The 17,890-nt window shown below is 45.0% G+C and overlaps 1 protein-coding gene across 3 annotated transcripts in view; it reads left to right on the forward strand.

Moving 5' to 3' along the window:
• Positions 1–17,890, forward strand: part of RALGAPA2 (Ral GTPase activating protein catalytic subunit alpha 2) — a 93,698-nt gene that overhangs the window by 19,449 nt on the left and 56,359 nt on the right. Inside the window, exons 10-25 of one of the 3 annotated variants that reach the window (XM_036379483.1) lie at positions 131–370; positions 1,079–1,252; positions 2,098–2,235; positions 2,824–2,972; positions 3,152–3,263; positions 3,925–4,162; positions 4,679–4,843; positions 6,014–6,154; positions 7,427–7,564; positions 7,875–7,901; positions 8,080–8,162; positions 8,990–9,080; positions 9,211–9,390; positions 11,368–11,561; positions 12,021–12,119; positions 12,354–12,509. In XM_036379483.1, the coding sequence (XP_036235376.1) occupies positions 131–370; positions 1,079–1,252; positions 2,098–2,235; positions 2,824–2,972; positions 3,152–3,263; positions 3,925–4,162; positions 4,679–4,843; positions 6,014–6,154; positions 7,427–7,564; positions 7,875–7,901; positions 8,080–8,162; positions 8,990–9,080; positions 9,211–9,390; positions 11,368–11,561; positions 12,021–12,119; positions 12,354–12,509 (2,325 nt within the window). The remainder of the gene's footprint in view (positions 1–130; positions 371–1,078; positions 1,253–2,097; positions 2,236–2,823; positions 2,973–3,151; positions 3,264–3,924; positions 4,163–4,678; positions 4,844–6,013; positions 6,155–7,426; positions 7,565–7,874; positions 7,902–8,079; positions 8,163–8,989; positions 9,081–9,210; positions 9,391–11,367; positions 11,562–12,020; positions 12,120–12,353; positions 12,510–17,890) is intronic. The other 2 variants (XM_036379484.1, XM_054514174.1) reach the window with 2 other exon arrangements.

The following is a 17,890-nucleotide window of genomic DNA, read 5'->3' on the forward strand; positions in this document are numbered from 1 at the left end:
CTGGATGTGTTTAAAAAAAGACTGGACATGGCATTTGGTGCTATAGTCTGGTTGAGGTGTTAGGGCATAGGTTGGACTCGATGATCTTAGAGGTCTCTTCCAATTCTGTGATTCTGTGCTGCGCCTGCAGAGCGTCGCCGCGGGCCAGGAGAAGAGCGCGGAGCTGGAGGCGGGCGCGGCGGTGCCGGCGGGCGAGCAGGAGCGCGGCCACTCCGGCGGCAGCAGCAGCAGCAGCCTGTCAGACAGGAGGCTCAGCAGCTGCAGCCTGTGCAGCGTGGAGGAGCAGCACCGTGGCGTCTATGAGATGGTGCAGGGCATCCTGCTCTCCACGCGCGGATACGTCAACTTCGTCAACGAGGTGTTCCGCCAGGTCTGCCCGCGGCCGCTCGCTGCCCTGCTTCTTGTTTCTGTGTGAGACAAACCCTGGGGGTTGGGGCTGGGCAAACTTGGTCTGTCACAAAACTTGCTGATCTGTCACTGTCATATTTTCTGAAGAATCCTCTTTGCCCAGGATTCTTCTCCTGGGATTCTCTCTTTTCATTTCTCAGAGAGAAATGAAAACAATAATTATCTGATTGCTTCTCCTGTGTTTGCTGCTTTGCAGTGTGGTCTGGAGATTGTTTACCAGCTGGTCATTGTTTGATTGGTTTCACGTGAATTGTTTTAACTTAATGACAATCACAGTCCAGCTGTGTCGGGACTCTGGAAGCAGTCACGAGTTTTCATTAGCATTCTTTGTAGTCTTCTGTCTGTATGCTTTCTCTGTTCTTTAGTATAGTTTAGTACAGCATTCTATAATATATCATATACTATCATATAATCTCATAATAAATTAGCCTTCTAAGAACATGGAGTCAGATTCATCAATTCCTCACTCACCAGCAAATACCACACTGGTCACAGCAGCAGCCTTTGAGGTCAGGCTCCTTCCTAGGTCTAGTTTAACGACCAGATTATGGAATTGTTGAGGGAACTGAAGTTTGCTGCTTAAAATCGCAGTGTGGGTGGTGGTGTGTGTGTTTGTATGCATCACTTCCGTGTCCTGTGTGGAGTGAAATCTGTGAACTTTCCTTTTCAGGCGTTTTTGTTGCCGCCTTCTGATATCTCCGCAACACGGAAGGTGGTGAAAGTGTACCAGAAGTGGATACTGCAGGAGAAACCTGTGTTCATGGAGGAGCCAGACAAGAAGGAGGACAGCCAGGATGCTGTTGCTCCCTTGGAAGACTCCTCAGTGCAAACAGACGGTAAACATGTATGGTATCCCCTGTTCCTTACTTTGTCAGCTGCAATATGGGGCTTTTCACCTCACTCTGTAGAGGAGTAACAGCTTGAAGTGTGGGGAAAAATAGGGGTTAAAAAATGCTTTTAGTTAAGGACTCACAGTTGAAATAGTTACTGAGTAGCACTTTGAGTGCAGGGACAGTTGCAGCTGGTTTGAGAAATGTAATTTGTGGTTATTCCCTGCATGTGTAAATATGACAGCAGGAACTTCATGGAAGAAACACTGATGGGTCTTGCAGTGCTAAAATTCACTGTCTGGTGGCCTAAGGCATGGAGAACCGTTTCATTTTGGTGGCGCGTAGAACTTGACAATATGTATTAATTCCTGTATATTGTAACTGGACACCTTAATCTAGAAAATTTACCTGTCGATAAAGTCCCTGTGCATCATCTTTTAATATCCTGTTTTGAACCATCAGTAAATGTTCTTTGACTCTGTTGACACTGCGACACTGTTTAAAGGGAAGTTTGCTAGTACTGAAATAAGAGGTTTGATTTGTAAAACAGTGAGAATTACAAGATTTTTACTTTGTTTTGTAGAGAATTTATAATTTTGCCAGACTTAAATTAACGTGTTACTACAATCAGTGACTATGAAAAATGGTGAAAAATATTTTAAGTAACATACCTTCTAAAACTTTTATAAGCCTTCAAATTCCACCTGCGGAAATGAAGAAATAATAGCCAGGAATTCCCTGTGGAAATGAGTGCATGCCACGCCAGTTCCCCTGCTTAGGCTGCTGACCTCAGGGGTGGTTTTGTTTCAGTTTGGTGTGTTCCTTTGTGCCCTGCCTCTAACCAGGCTGTGTTTGGCAGCTCTCCTCAGAGCCCTGCGGGCACAAGCGCTCCTCCAGCTGGGGCAGGACCTACTCCTTCACCAGCGCCGTCAGCAGGGGCTGCGTGCTGGAGGATGAGGACAGGGATGTGAAGGCTGGAGCTCAGGCAGCACTGCAGGTGAGCTGGGTAGGAGGGGGACATTGCAGGGCTGTGACCTGCCTGGCCACAGAACTTGCACTGCAAATTCCATTACGATCTCCAAGATGGAGGAAAAGAACTACCGGGGCTTGATTGGTTCTGTAAGACACAATTTGGGCTTTGTGTGTCACTCTGAAACGTGTATATTAAACCACATGACCACGTCTTAAGGCCAGAGATCTGTATTTTAACACAAAAGGGTAATTTTTTTCTTCCTGTGAGTACTAGAAATTAATCAGAACCATGCATTTACTTTTTCTGAACTTGATTTATTGAAAATACTGGTGGCTGTTTAAGCATATGATGGCAGGAAATGATTTGCTGGAGGAATGTCCTCTTGTCTGCCCAAGCAGAGGAGACACCCACAAACCACATGCTGAGCCTTGGTGGGTGTGTGATGGGAGCCACCTGGCTCCTTACTGGAATAACAGAAAAATAAAGTGATGGGTAAAACATGAAACCTCTTCTAAGGAAAGGGGAAGGTTTAACTGAAGAAGCACAGGTGTTTTGTTCTAAGTCTCGCCTGTTTTCATTCCTAACACTGTTCAAATGGACTGTCAACGCCAGGTATTCCTGACAAACTCTGCCAACGTTTTCCTGCTGGAGCCATGCACTGAGGTCCCTTTGCTGCTGAAGGAGCAGGTGGATGCCTGCAAAGCTGTTCTCAGCATCTTCAGGCGCATGATAATGGAGCTGTCCATGAACAGAAAGACGTGGTAAGGTTAACTTACTGTCATTTAAGAGAAAAAGTTGTTACAGTCCACAACCAACCAAGCTATTTTACGAATGATCTGTGAGGTCCGAAGTGTGACTGTATTCTCAATGAGTAAGGCTTTGCTGCAGGATTAATGAGCAGGTACAACTAGTGGAACACAATATTTTGTTTTGGACTCAGGGAACAGATGCTGCAGATACTTCTCAGAATAACAGAAGCTGTGATGCAGAAGCCGAAGGAGAACCAGACAAAGGACACGTTTGCTCAGAGCATGGCGGGGCTGCTCTTCCGAGTGAGTGAGTGGGGCTGCTTGGTTTGCTCTGTCACAACTGCCCACAGTTTTAGTTGAGTGCTATGAAACCTACTTGTATTACTGTGAAGGAGGGGTTTCTCACGTCTTGCTAGTAATTATTTTGTAAACTGTTACTAACGGAGGGAGAGTTGGGTTTGCTCTGTTCTTCAGGGCTCTGTTACAAACTGTGGTAGCACAAATGGGATATTTTCAGTGAGTGTCTCTAAAGTGTACGAATCAAGTAACTGTTTTCCTAAAAGTCCAGCTGGCAAGTCAAAACTGAGTTACACTGAGTGAAAGAGACATTTATGCTTCCTACTATATTTCCAGCCTGGATAGTGTAACTGGGTGTGTAGTGCTGCCCCAGGGCTCAGTCATTCTGTGGGGGTAGGACATTCATTCATTCTGCTGTTATTACAGAGTGTCTTATTTCAGTTTGCCAGACAACATTTAGCCTTTTTTTTTTTTTTTAATTTCCTTCATCAGTAACTTTCCCCATTATTTCTGGTAGTGTTTTATTGAGGGAAAATGGTGAGGCGCAACTGATGTGCAGCGCTAAGAGCCTGTGCTGATGTGCAGGTCAGAGTTGTGGGTTGGGCTTGGTGTGCTGAACTCATCTTGTCAGCCCTGCCCGAGCTGCCACTGGTGTCTCTTCCCTCAGACCCTCATTGTGGCTTGGATCAGAGCTAACCTGAGCGTTTACATCTCCCGGGAGCTGTGGGATGAGCTGCTCAGTGTCCTGTCCTCCCTGACCGACTGGGAGGAGCTCATCAACGAGTGGGCCAACATCATGGACTCCCTGACAGCAGTGCTGGCCAGGACTGTATATGGTGTGGAGATGACAAACCTGCCCCTGGACAAGCTCAGTGAGCAGAAGGAAAAAAAGCAGAGAGGCAAAGGTTTGTCTTTGTGCTTCAGTGCTTTTTTTGTATCAAACCAGTTAAATATTGAAGCTTAACCTTAAAAATTAATTTAATGTTAAACACTACCTAATCTGGTGTAAGAACCTGTTTAACCAAATGTGAAGCACTTGGGATTTGTGTCTTGTCATCCTTCACTGGGGAGGAGAGGTAGTTGGGGGAAGGCTGGGGTCTGCACCTACAGTCAGGGTTTTTTGGATGGCAGAGATTAAATGTGGTTTCCTGTGCTGTTGGCTGGCACTGGCAACTCTGTAAAAATTCCTTTCTGTGTATTTTTAGTAAAGTCTCTAATTGACAGTATTTTAGCTGCATTTGCATGCCACCTTGAGATCGATGCACATAGTTTGAACTGCCAGTTGGTTTGGATTAATAGTAAAAGTTAACCTGTTGTTGTTTAAAGTATTATTATTTGCCATGTCTGAGTCCATTTGTACTTCAGCAAAAATACATGCCAAAGCATCCAGTGCCAGAAAACTTTGTGTTCTTTGTCCTAAGGTGGTGTTTTAGAGCCTCAGAAGACAGCTGTAGTAGGAAGATCTTTTTCCTTAAGCTGGAAAAGTCACCCTGAAGTTGTGGAGCCAATGAGATTCAGAAGTGCCACAACCTCCGGGGCCCCGGGAGTGGAGAAAGCAAGAAACATTGTCCGTCAGAGAGCCACAGGTTAGACCACAGCTGAGTGCTTTGGTGGCCAGGCACTCAGTAACACTCAGGTTTTACATCTCCCTCTGAGGGGTGGCTGCTGCCAAAAGCAACTCGATAGTTTACTGCCCCAGCAGAGAGGTTGCACGTCCATGTCAGGATGTCTTGGCCAGTGTGAATCACAAAGTATTTGGGGAAATTCTCTGTGTAAGCTTTTAGTTACAGGACATTGAATTGTGAGTTAAACCTGTTCACTTTAGGGGTTTTTTTAGAGGTACGTGGCTATTTTTATCAGTTCCGTGGAGAGTATTTATTACTGACAGGCAGATAGCAGATACTGATGCAGCTTTTTCCTGGGAGCACAAGGTAAACCAGATATTTAATAAATAATATTATCCTTTGATAGTTGCTTTATGTGCTCTCTTTTTCTTGGTATGATGAGGTTTTGCTCTCATGTTTACTTCTGCAAAGAGAAAAGCAGGAGGGAGACTGGGGTGGGGAATGTTGGAGTAATGACTGAGACCCCAGACATGGAACAGATCTCAGTTTTTTCAAGCTTTTCAGCAGCCTGAACATGGCCTTTCTTTATATCATGTCAGCATGTTTCCATGTGCTGGTTTGCTGGGGCAGACTCCTGTGGAAGCCCCCTGCTTTGAGCAGGAGCTGCTGGCCTGCACAGCTCCCTCCCCAGTTCCTTACCAGGAGAGCTGGAAGGAGGGAGAGCACTCCGGGTGGTTTGTGGCTCCATGGCTGAGCCACGGCCTCCAGCCTGGATCACTGAGTGCTTTGGCAGTAGAGCCAGCTCAGTCTTGAGTTTTATTTCTAAACTCAGAGAGTCCCTGGTGGTGCTCCAGTGAAGGGTTCTCCCTACTGCTGCAGCATTTTCCCCTTTGACTTCTTGCCAGAGCAGTAGGGAGAACCTGGAAGTGTTGATCCACAACATTTCTTGTTTGTGTGTGTTCAAATAAAAGGCACTTCCACACTTGCTGTGGATCAGAAATCCCTGATTATTACCCTTTCAGTGTGAGAGAGTATTGCACAATATTAACTTACATCTCAGGGGAGAAGCCCCTGGGCTTTCTGTTGAAAAGCTTTATCCCAAAACTCTGGGTTTTGTTGTGTTGTGACACTCAGAACTGCAATATTTCACTGTGTTCCTGATGTAATTATTGCTCTATTTTTTCCTGTAAGCTAAGCGAAGCCAGTCTATCAGCAACTGTGTCCATCTTTATGAGGCTTTGCCAGCCACTAAAAGTGTACCTCTTCTGCTTCACACTGTGAGCTCTCTCTTCCCTGGTATCTCTTACACTTCTTGCTCTCACAGACTGTCAGGTACTGTACTTTAAAGTCATCTTGTATATCAATGTTCTTTATATTTTTTAACTGTTCTCTCTCTATTCCCTTTCTGTCCGGTTGGTTCTTCTCAGAACGTTGGCAGCACTGCAAGCAAAGCAATTTTTGTTCATGTTGATATTGAAGACTGCCATTAATTGCAATTAGATCTATATTGCCTAGTAACTAAAGTGAAAATACCCATGTTTTGCTTCCTGGGAGGGATTTGTGACTCCTGAGTCCTGCCCAGACTCATTACCTGCAGTAGCAAGAGAAAGGGGAGATCTGTACATGGTGCTTTATAGCCCTGTGGGGATTCCTGCTCAGTGAAACATCTTTGGTGTGTTTTCATCTCAAGTTATTTTGGGGGGAAATGCTGAAATTGTTCCAGTTGGTGAATTGCATTGGATGTTTTATTTTATTGCTTTCTGTAAGACATTGAAAGTCAGCTGAAGTCAGTCAATACCAGAAACGTTCGTTTTTGTGCACGTGCCTCCTGAGATAACTTTCTGAGATACCTACAGAGTTTATTAAGTAGTAAAGCAATATTAAAACTTGCACACTGCAGGATGGAAACACTGGAGTGTTACTAGATTTTTTTTTTTTTCCCCAAATGCTAAGATAAATTAATTTCTCAAAGTGCTGTGTTGCTCTGCAATCTCAAGAGTTCCCATTGCTCCTTCCCCAGCATGGCAGTTTATTTTCTCTTAGGGATTTTCATGCCTCTCTCTCCTCCTTTTGTTTCTCATTCACAGTTACAGCCAAACCAAAAGTTGCCTGGTTGGATTTGTCCTCACAAGCTAAACCCAAGTTATATGTAGCTCAGAGCTTTTTTTACTCTAAGTTTTTGCCTTTCTTTATTCCTCCTCCTTTCCCCTCTTTCGGAGGCACTCAGGGAGCACAGCCAGCTTCTCTCCACACTGCATTTAAGGGAGTTCTGTTGCCTCTGCTCTGTCTTTCTGTCTCAAGAATGACAGGGCCCAGTTGGGATCTCCAGCACTGAAAACCCAGCTTCGTTCATGAGACGTGCTCCTCTTTCTTAACTCCCAAAATCACTTCTCTCCTTTTCTAGACCTTTTATGCTGCACATGCATCTCTAAACTTTATGGGTTTTCTAAGGTTATTTTAGAGAACTTAAGTTATTACTTGTAAATGTTACCTTGGGAATTTTAAATATTTGCAAGGATTGCTTTTTCATAGAGCTTAGGTGAGGAGTTCGCAGATGTATATATGAGCTCCTGCAAATATTTTGTGTTGTAATTAAATCAACAGAAGTTGAAGAATCTCAGCAGCTGGAAAATTCAGAAGGAACAGAAGCCACAGGCCCATTTGCAGACCAAGAGCAGCAGCTAACTCGAAGCAGCAGCACTTCAGATATTGCAGATCAGATTCCATCTGATTTTTTTCAAGGTAATTCTAATAAAGTGCAGCAATACTGTGTTTTTCAAAGAAAAGATCTGGGACTAGTTCAGCCTCACAAATGCTGCTCCTAATTAATTTGGTTTCCAACTCTTCTCTAAAATATGTTTTTAGCTCATTTTCTTAGTTGCTGCATAGTTGGTAAGTTGTTGAAAGAACTTTTTTAAAAGAAGTTAGAGACTGTCAATGCAGGATGTGACCTTTTGTAAAGCAGGGAAAATGAAACCTGGAATGTGTGTGCACTTTGTATGTAGCTCTTTGACTTTTCATCTGACTTGCATTTGAATTTTGTGTATTCAAGCTGCAGTTGGAGTTCACTTCCTCTCCTGTAAGTATGTTATGCTTCTGAAGGATTTTTCAAAGCTTCTTGTATCCCATTTAAGTGTTGTATAGCCCTTAACTATAAATATGAGACGTGTAAACATAGCTGAAATTTACGTGAGACCTCTTGTGTGTTTTGGTCCTGCAAATGTTTATAGTTCTTGTTTCCTTTCTGAAACTTCTAGGCAAAAAGGCTGGAAATTCAACTTCAGACTCCAAATCAGTTCAAGAAAATAAGGGATATGTAAAGGAGCATGAAGCTGAGCAAGTAAGGCAAACCCAAAAGTAATGTCTGTAGAGATCCTAGCAATGTTTGCTTTCTAATCAGAAGCCTTTTAGCATTCAGAAACTCTAGGAGGTGAAAGTGTGCAAAGTGATTAATCCCATTTCTGGTGTGGCATCTGGAAGTGAGCCCTGTCGCAGGTTATTGTCCTGCTGGGTGTGATCAGTTTGTGCCTCCTGAGCTCATCAGCTGCTTCTGCAGTTGTAGCTCTGTTCTAGTCTTACACAAGGCTTTGGTCTTTTTCTGAAATATCAACATGAAGTTTGTACCTTTTAAAGGATAAATAATTCATGGCTATTACAGAGCTACAGTACACGGGAATAAATGTTTGATGGTTTAAAGCACTGATGAAAATGCTTCTGTTCAGCACAGTTCCTATCACCAGCCGTGCATGGCAGATGTTAGTGTGAGTTGACATCAGCACAGGCAAACTTCATACATTTTTAATGGGAACTTTTGACTGAACAGTTGAAACAATAAATGACTTAGCCTGATCATCTCTGTGAAATATGAATGCTGAAAGATTTTTTTTTATACCTTAACAAATTATTTCAGATGTGTTTGAAAAACATAGGTAAAAAATCCTGCTTATTGGTGTGAAAACTGAGGTTGTGAAAGGGAGGATAAAGAATTAAATGGAAAGCCTGAAGTTTTCCTAAGGACACTGACAAGCACTTGGGTACTCTGAATATTCACGAGAATGTCTTGACCGGGTTGTGGTTAATTTCTAATGACTGTGTGGGTGTGAAATTTGCTGGAGTGTGGTGTAGTGCTCAGAGCCGTATAAGCTGAGATGGATTCTTTCCCTGCAGGTGCTAATGCAGAGGAGCAGCAGTACAGCCGAGTTGGATCTGAAAGCAGACTTGCAGCAATCTCACGGGTATTACAGAGAGAGGGAGAAAAGTGAGTGCCCCGAGAGTGCTTTTGCCAAGGGCAGCACCTGAAATCTGCTCTGATTTTGCTGCAGCCAGCCGAGACGCTTCTCCGGGGCGCTCTGCTGCTGCAGCTGTGAGCAGCACTGTGCTGTTTGCAGGTGAGAGCGTGAGCAGTGACACGTCCCTGGGCTGTGGAGCTGACGTGGACATCGCCCTGGTGGCCTGGCAGGCAGCTGAGGATGAGCCCGAGGCGGGGCCGGCTGCAGGAGCGGGCGGGGATCCTGCGGCGCCGCGCTGGCTCCAGCTCAGCCCCTCGCAGGAGCCCGCCAACCTCACAGGTACCGCGGGCCCCACGCTGGGTGTGTGAGCTCACACCTGTGCCCCACGGAATCTCACAGCATAATGAGGCTGGAAGAGACCTCTAAGATCACTGAGTCCAAGCTATGCCCTAACACCTCAACTAGACTATAGCACCAAGTGCCATGTCCAGTCTTTTTTTAAACACATCCAGAGATGGTGGTTCTACCACCTCCCTGGGAAGAGCATTCCAGTACTTTGTTATTCTTTTGGTGAAAAATTTCTTCCTAATATCCAACCTATACCTTCCCTGAAGCAGCTTGAGACTGTGTCCTCTAAAGAGGAGCTTGTGCCCCTCGCTTGGCTTATGTGGCACAGGGCACCAAGGACCCTTCATTGTGCTGGTTCAGAGTGGAAGGGGTTTGGATCATCCATTGATTTGCCAGTAAATGATGATCCAGAAAGCCACCACCCACCCAGCTGAAAATAACTGGGCTTCTTACAGTGCCTAGCTGGGCACTCGTGGGCCTGCCCATTAGCACACTAATAAATGTTTCAAGTGAACAGGTTTTATTACCATAGCAGCATGGTCTGAGGAAGTGCCTTACTGTATTTTTTGACTGATAGGAAAGAAGTGGTTCATTCTTTGCCATTTGTAAAGGTACCCTTCTTCTGGCAGTGTGAGTCAGATATTAGGTTAGGAGCTAATGCAGTAATGTAGGGATGTCTTACAGGCTGCCTTCCTAATGGATACAGAATTTCAAGGGTACTTTTTCATGTTGACTTTTCCTTTGAAATATCTGTGCTTTAATGAAGCAGCACACACCTAGTCCAACTGCTGGGACTGCTGCTGTAAAAACGGTAATACTGCCCATGGTAAGAATGATCGTGTATGATAAATTCACTGTTGGTGTGGTGCAAGAATTGCTCCTTTGGGGGTACAAAGAGAAAGAACCTCATGTTGCAACCTGGCAGGTAATGTGGAGTGAAAGGACAAGTGGGTAACAGATGTGTCATTGCCCAGCAGACCCAAAGTGCCCTTGACTGCATTCCTGCCTCAGCCAAGTCACAGCTTGCTCCGCTGTGGAAACCTGATAGGGTAAGACAGAGCAACACTGCCACTGAGCAGCAGAGATGCCACTTCCCTGAGCACAGATCTGTAGGAGGTCATTCTAATGTGCTGGATAAATAACATGTGGTTTAGCACTTTGGGACTTTGTAATGCTACAAAACAAAAAGGGGAAAAAAATCCCTAGAGTTGTTTTTAAATATATTCAAACATAAAAGCATCTGAAATGCCTTTTATTTCACTAACCTTCTTTGTGTCCTCAGAGGACATGAGTTATTTCCTTCTGCCTGTCTAGAGGTTTCCTGCAACTTCCTTCCATGCCTTAGTTGCTGCAGGTATGCCAGGAGCAGCATGGCTGTGCTGCTGCCTGTGACAGGAGAGCAGCTACCAGCTCTTGTCATTAAAATGTGCACTTCAGTGTGGATTTGTACTGTTTAAGAGCATAAATCCCATTACCCTGACAGCCTTCTCCAAGCTCTGCTCTCTCAGGAGCTGCTCTGCATCAGTGGTCATGCCTGAGCACATTCCTCAAGACTCTTCAGCCGTGGCTTTTTATTCCTTTGTCCAGTTGCATTGCCAGGTCTTGCTACACCGTGTGATCTCAAAAAAAAAAAAGAAAGGGCTTTTATAAATATAGAAGTATTACCTGTAAGAGTGAGTTATTGATTGAATACATCCCTCAGGTACCTGAATATTGCATTTAGCTGCATTTGCCTCCCTTGCTGAAAAGCCCTCTGGGGTGGGGACAGTGTGGAGTGGCAGTGCTGTGCCCTGTGGTGCTGTCACCCATGAGCCCCTTTGCTGCCGTGTTCTCCTTTGATTCAAAAGCAGCTCCAGCAGTAAAAGAGATGGAAGATGGTTAGGAGGAGTAATGACCAGATTTTGTTGACCAAGTTCATGCTTAGACTGCACTTCTAACTTGTGGAAATGGCACACTTTAAATTTGCAGACAGCAGTGAGTTCCTGGCTGACGATTGCAGTATAATTGCTGGTGGAAGCCTTATTGGTTGGCATCCTGATTCTGCTGCTGTGCTGTGGAGGAGAATCCTGGGAATTCTTGGAGATGTGAACAACATACAGTCACCTAAAATCCATGCAAAAGTTTTTGGCTACCTTTATGAGCTGTGGTTTAAACTTGCAAAGGTATGTGGTACTTACAGCTAATAATAATGACACTTTTCTTTTGTTGTGGAAATGATTATTAAATGGGATTTAGTGTTAACACCTGGAGCATAAACATGGCATGGGAGGGCTCTGCTGTAAAGGAAGCTTTGTCTTGTTTGGTTTCCAGCAGAGAATCCTGTCCAATGACAAGAGAATTTAAATGGGGTGAGGAAACAGTAGCAAAGAAAAAAGAAGTACAGACATTGGTATTTGTGTAAAGGCCCACAGTGTGACTCAAACTGGCAATGTTTGCTTTGGCCAGGGAGCAGCAGCATAGACCAAGCTTTCCTGGTGGCTTTGGCTGAAGTGGGAGCTCTGGATAGCCCCAGCTGTAGTACCTAAATGTAAATAAAATAAAAGTAAAACATAATAATGCAAAAAAAAGAGCATTAAAAAAAGATACTGGTTTTATTAATGCTCTTCTTTAAAAATCATCAGATCCGAGACAACCTCGCTATCAGCGTTGACAATCAGTCAACTCCCTCTCCTCCCGTCCTGATCCCTCCTCTCAGGATATTTGCATCATGGCTGTTCAAGGTCAGTTCTGAAGTTCTCACACAAGAGTATTTTCTTCTATATCAGAGCTGAATGGGTGTGCCCTTAGTTGCCTTATTTTTAACTTCCACCATCACTGCTGCCCAAGACAGCGCGTGCCCTCCAAAGGCTCTTTGGAGCTGAGGTAATGCTTTGTGGGAGGGCTGCTGGGCACGCATGGCACGGGCTGGCTGGTGGGGGAGGCAAGGAGTGATGCAGGCTTTGTTGTTGTTGCAGGCAGCCATGCTGCCCAGCGAGTACAAGGAGGGCAAGCTGCAGGCGTTCCGGCTGCTCTGCGCCATGATGAGCCGGCGCCAGGACCTGCTGCCCAACTCGGACTTCCTGGTGCACTTCTACTTTGTCATGCGCCTGGGGCTCACCAGCCAGGACCAGGTATGAGCTGTGCTTCCTGTGCCACTGCTGAACCATGCCAGGGCAGCAGGAGATGCTGCCAAAACCTGCTGCTGTGGGCACAGCAGTTGTTCCGGGTCTCCCTGTCCTCAGGAATAAAGCGTTCGGTCCAAGGTGAGGAAAAAGCTTCGTTGGCCTGTTAAATGATGGTTGTCTCACAGAAGCAGCTCAGTGCTCGTGGAAACTCTAAGAAATATTCTTTGGACAAAATACCGACTGTCTAAGAGCAGTTGCATGTTTTTATAGCTATAGGAATGAAAGCAAGGGCTTGCAGCTCTGCTGGGGTTGGCAACAAAGGGCACAGGGACCGCTCAGGAAATCGTGGGAGTTACTGATTGTGCCTTTAGGAAACCAGACAGGTTTGATTGTTTCTGAGATGATAGAGGGAAAGAAGGAATTGTTACCAGGTTCTTGCCCCTTGGTTTCCCACCTGAAAAGTTAGAACATTTGGAAAACACTCCTTTTTATATAGATAAGAGTAAAGAGACAGGGGTTTTCTCCTGGAAAATCCTAGAAGTCCTGCTGCAGCTGCCCATCACTCCAGGATTCCCCAGGTATTTTGTATCCCTCACACTGCAATCCCTCCATGGTTTCCCTGGATATTTTGCAGCCCCACACTGCAATCCCTCCATGGTTTCCCTGGCTGTTTTGCAGGCTGCTGCTGCTCTTTGTTCTTGCTCCCCACTCTCGTGGCTGCATTTGCCTCTTGGTGGCACACTTGACCACAGGTTGGCTGCTGTGTGTGTGTGTCCTTCCCGCCTGCTTCCCTTAGCTGTGGAACTGGATGAGGTGTTAACTGGCAGTGCCTTGGAGCAAGGTGTTGATGGGAAGCAGGATCCTTATTCCTGCTCCTGTATTTCCAGGGCGATTGAGTGCTCGGAGAGTGGGAGTCTCTTTATCAGAGAGAGTGTGGGATCACTGGAACAGGAATCCTAGCATGCTTTCCAGGATTTCAGAAATAAAAAAAAAAAACTTGGGTTGGCCTTTTTAACACAGAGTGGGTTTGTCTGCTAAGCACAGGCATAGATTTCTCCCTTGTAAGGAATGTTCACAGAAGGAAGGGTAGGAGGTGTCTCATGGAGGAATTTTCCTTCTGTATGGATCACTACTGCAACTTCTAGCATTTATGTTGGAAAGCCACAGAAAAACACCCTAGCTCCAGGCAATCACCTTGGCTACTTCAGAAGAGCTTTTTTAGGTGGTTACATAATTAAAAAGTATTACAGTCAGGAACCTCTTTGACCTGAATGGTTTTCAATATTTTAGTTTGTGTGACAAATGTTTTTTTTAACTGTATTTCTCTTGTCACTCCTCACTCACTTAAGGATGCCAAAATAGGAAACTGCTGCTGCGTGGTGTAGCTTTTGGTGCTGCTAGAAAAACAAAACAATCTGATTTTGGATATGCTGTAAATGAGTACAGTGTTATTCCAGCAAGTGCAGCTCAGCTTTGCAGCCTGCTCTTGGGGGGTGCATAAAAGAGCAGTGTGAGGAGGGTGTATTTTATAGGAGGCTGCCTTGGCTCTCTGAGCCCTGGATGTAGCAATTAGCTCAGCAGAGGAGACAGCAGGGTAATGAGCTGCAGCTAATTTGTCCATGTGGAAGTGTCTAACAACAAACATCCCTGGAGAAGTGAACAACTCTGTGCAAGAATTGCATCACCTCTCCAGGTGGGAGCAGCCGGCTGCAGGGAGCGAGCTGCGGTCGGGGAGCACAGGAGGGGCCCGGGGTCAAGGGCCAAGTGACCATCTGTGGGGTGCCTCCCTCCTGAACTGCTCCAGCCTGTGGCACTGCTCTGCTGCTGGCCTAGTCTGGGCTTTTTTCCTGTTTTTTTTTTTTTTTATCAATGACATTCATTCAGGCTCACAGCTTCCCTCCCTGGCCTCTGGCGTTGAAGGAAAGAGACCTGGGATGTTCACTACGACACTGGGGGCTAGGGAAGGTACTTTACCTATGGTTAGGGGGTTGAAAATCAGGAAATGTTCCTGGGGAGTGGTTGGTAGGGATGCTGTGGGATAGCCTGCTGCAGTTTGCATGGGCATAGCTGCCTTCTGCTGCCAGGTGAGCCTGATGGTCAGAAAACTCCTGTTGGAGCAACTGCAACCAGGTGTGTCCTTTGGTTTGGGTAATAAATGCAGCTTTATTAATCAACCCAAAATTTGACACTGCAATGCACAGGTTTTGCAAATACCTGAACCAGGAATAGAGATGTATTTTATTGTTGCTGGCTGCTTACTGTAACATTACTTTTTGCTTCATTCAGCTGAAAAAGTCGATAAGCGTCTCCTTGCTCCACAGCTTCCTCCTTTTTGCTGAATAACAAAAGGAATAAAATACAATCCCAAAAAGCTACCAACACTTCTCAGAAAATCAACTGTTGGCATAATTGGGATTCTTCAGCTGAGGTCTTTCTGGCACTTAAATAATCCTTTGAGGTTGCTGGTGGTTGGCTCCTGAGAATTCTGTGGGCTTTTGTGTTGCCGTTTCTTATTTCTGTCTAAATTTCTGCTTGTAGTCTGAGAGGAGAAACGAAGTGCAGGTGAGGCCCTTACCTTGTAGGGACACTGTAAAAAGAGGCAGGTTTTCAATCCTTTTTCAGGTTTCAACCCTCTGCTGCTCAGTGTCATTTTTTAGCCAGTCTGACCCTATTACCATGGTGAGCATCAGTTACTGTGCCTGGTGACACCTGTCACCAACGCTGAGGTGACACCTGGCACTCAGAGGTTACCTGCAAAGTGAGCAAGGGGGTCACTTGTATTCTTGACTTTGGCAGTGAGTTTAACAAATATAATTTAAAGTATAGTCGTGCTTACTTGCCAGAGGACCTCTGGAGGAGGATACTTATGTTTTTTGAGAATATAGTCAAAGGTAGAGACTTCAGAGGTTCTGTGTGGAAAGGACAGTGGATGGCCAAGGGAGGAGACTTTGCTGGTGGCTTTTTCAGTTCAGTGATATGAGGAGCAGAACAAACTTTAAATATGGAATAAGAGGAAAATCGCCACAGTCCAGCCAAGCTGGCAGATGTCCTGGGTGATTAAATGTCAGCACAAGCAGCAGGCCTGCCTGTGGAGCAGAGCCTGGCTGCAGCCAGGGCACTCAGCAGCTTTGTTTTAGTTCAGTTCCTTTTAGCAGTGCAAGGATGCTGTGGATGAGAAGCTCTGTCAGCAGAGATGCTGAGGTACCAGTGCCCATTGTCCCAAAGTTGTCCCAGAGCCTCTTAATTGTTCCAAAGGCACTATAGGTGATGAGGGAAAGGAAGCTGCAGCAGCTCTAAGCTTCTGTAGGAACACCCACTGGAGCTCTCTGTGTGGAAAATGGCTAATTTGTAATAGGAAGCATTTCTCAGCAGAGCTACTACCAGAGAAGTCATTAATTACCTGTTTGTGTTAACATTGGTCTGACATTAAAAAAAAATCCAGCATTTGTGGGCTTTGGTATCTTTCTGCCTGACAGTGGAGGTACAACTGGCAGCAAAGAAGGCTTCAAGCATCAGCACTTTCTTGTTCTTCAGTAGAACCTTTCATACCCTTCATCTTACATGCACTGCACCTGTGTGCCCTCTGTTCCCTTTGGTGGTTGGTCAGTGCACCTGGGCACTGCATGGCTCATTGCTGTCAATCACAGCTGTACCTGTTGGGGGTGAGGCTGAGCCCCATCCCCACTCCCCATCACCACAAACTGAGTGCCTGCATCTGCCCAGTTGTCACTCAGCAGCCTGGAGCAGCAGCAGCTGTGTAAAGGTGCAATAAGTGAGTAGCTTTGCTTTTGTCCCCTGTGGAACGGCTGCTCCTTGCCTGGGTTTCTGCCTGATGGTGTTGTACAGAAACCATCATGCTGTTTAGATTCTTTAAACTGCCATTTAAAAGGAAATAACCTTAATGTACTCTATTAAGGCTTAGATTCCCCTATTTTAGCTTCTCGAGACTTCTTTCCAATGGATGCCATGATTTTCTCCCTCTTTTAATCCCCCCCTTATCTCATTTCCTGTGGAAAATTTGCCTGTGTGCTCCCATTATGTGCTTTGAAAAAGTGTTAACAGACAGCATGTTTCCAGTAGGGACAAACAAAAGTCCAAATGCCAGGGTCTCATAGGAACTCTCACATCCCCCTCTGCTTGCCCAGACCAGGCTAAGTGGGAAGTGCTGGATAAAAAAGCTGGAAGATTGACTGGGAGCAAGGGGGAGCCAGGTCCTGCCAGCTGCAGGAGCTGTGCACTCTGGAGTGATTTTGGTAGTTTTGTTCTTTTCTGTTTATTTTGCTGTAATTTATTTGTCCTTCCTAAGTTGCATCCATCCCACCCAAATTGTGCTCTTGTGGTCTGTCAGAGCTTGGAGCAGCGCTGCCACTGGTACTTGGGATTGATGTGCATGGGGACACAAAGCCACCTCCACCTTCCAGGCAGTGCCATGGCCTTGGCACCCACACCCTTGTACCTGGATCCACTGCGTGCTCTGTGTGTGCACAAACCAAAACTTTTATTCTAGTCCTTTATCCTATTGCTCTCCCCACTTGTGAAAGTATCAGACATGCTCCAAAATAGGAGAAATTAAGAAAAACTCCCTCTGTTGTATTCCAGCCTTGAGGGATTTAGGCTATAAAATGTAACTGTTTTGGGGTTAGGTTTTTATCTGGCACCTTGAAATGCAGCTTTCTGATAAATTAATCCTAGATCTCCTGAGGTTGTCAAAATAGTTCATAAATTTGTGTTACAACTTAATTTTTCACAAGTTAACTCCTACCTGAACCTTCATGGTAGGTAGGAATACTTGGCATAAGTAAATAGAAGCATTATTTCCTTTAAAGTAGAAAAGTGAAGTCTTAAGCCATCTGTAAATTAATAATCTTTCCTGTGCTGTAGATCTCAGCTGCCAGTGAGGTGTCTGTCGGTGAGGAACAGAGTGAACTTTCAGTGAAAAATCCATGTTGTTCCTGTGGAGGGACAATTGGAAACATGAGGAAGGCAGCTGGCAGGCTATTTGGTTACACCTGTAATCTGCAAAATCTTCAACAAAAATTAGGTGAAGAATATTTTTGCAATTGACCTTTCAGTGAACTTGCATAAATTTATTTCGCTTACTCAGTGGATGTTTACGACCTTATAATTTGAATTACTAGATTAACCTACACTGAAATATGATGCCATTTATAGGGTTAATGCATTTGAGAAGGACATGCATGCAATTGCCCCCTCCTCTCCCCTCTTCCCCAGCTTTAACACCACAGAGCATCATTCTGAATTGAAATAGTCCATAATGGTCCTTTTTTTCACTTTTCTTTAACAACATGAACACTAAATTATAGCTGTGCAATTATGTAAACAATGGAAATGCTTCCAGAATGAATACTTCCTTTTAAATTTTCATT

The sequence above is a fragment of the Molothrus ater genome, chromosome 3, assembly GCF_012460135.2.
Source record: "Molothrus ater isolate BHLD 08-10-18 breed brown headed cowbird chromosome 3, BPBGC_Mater_1.1, whole genome shotgun sequence".
NCBI classification, from domain to species: Eukaryota; Metazoa; Chordata; class Aves; order Passeriformes; family Icteridae; genus Molothrus; species Molothrus ater.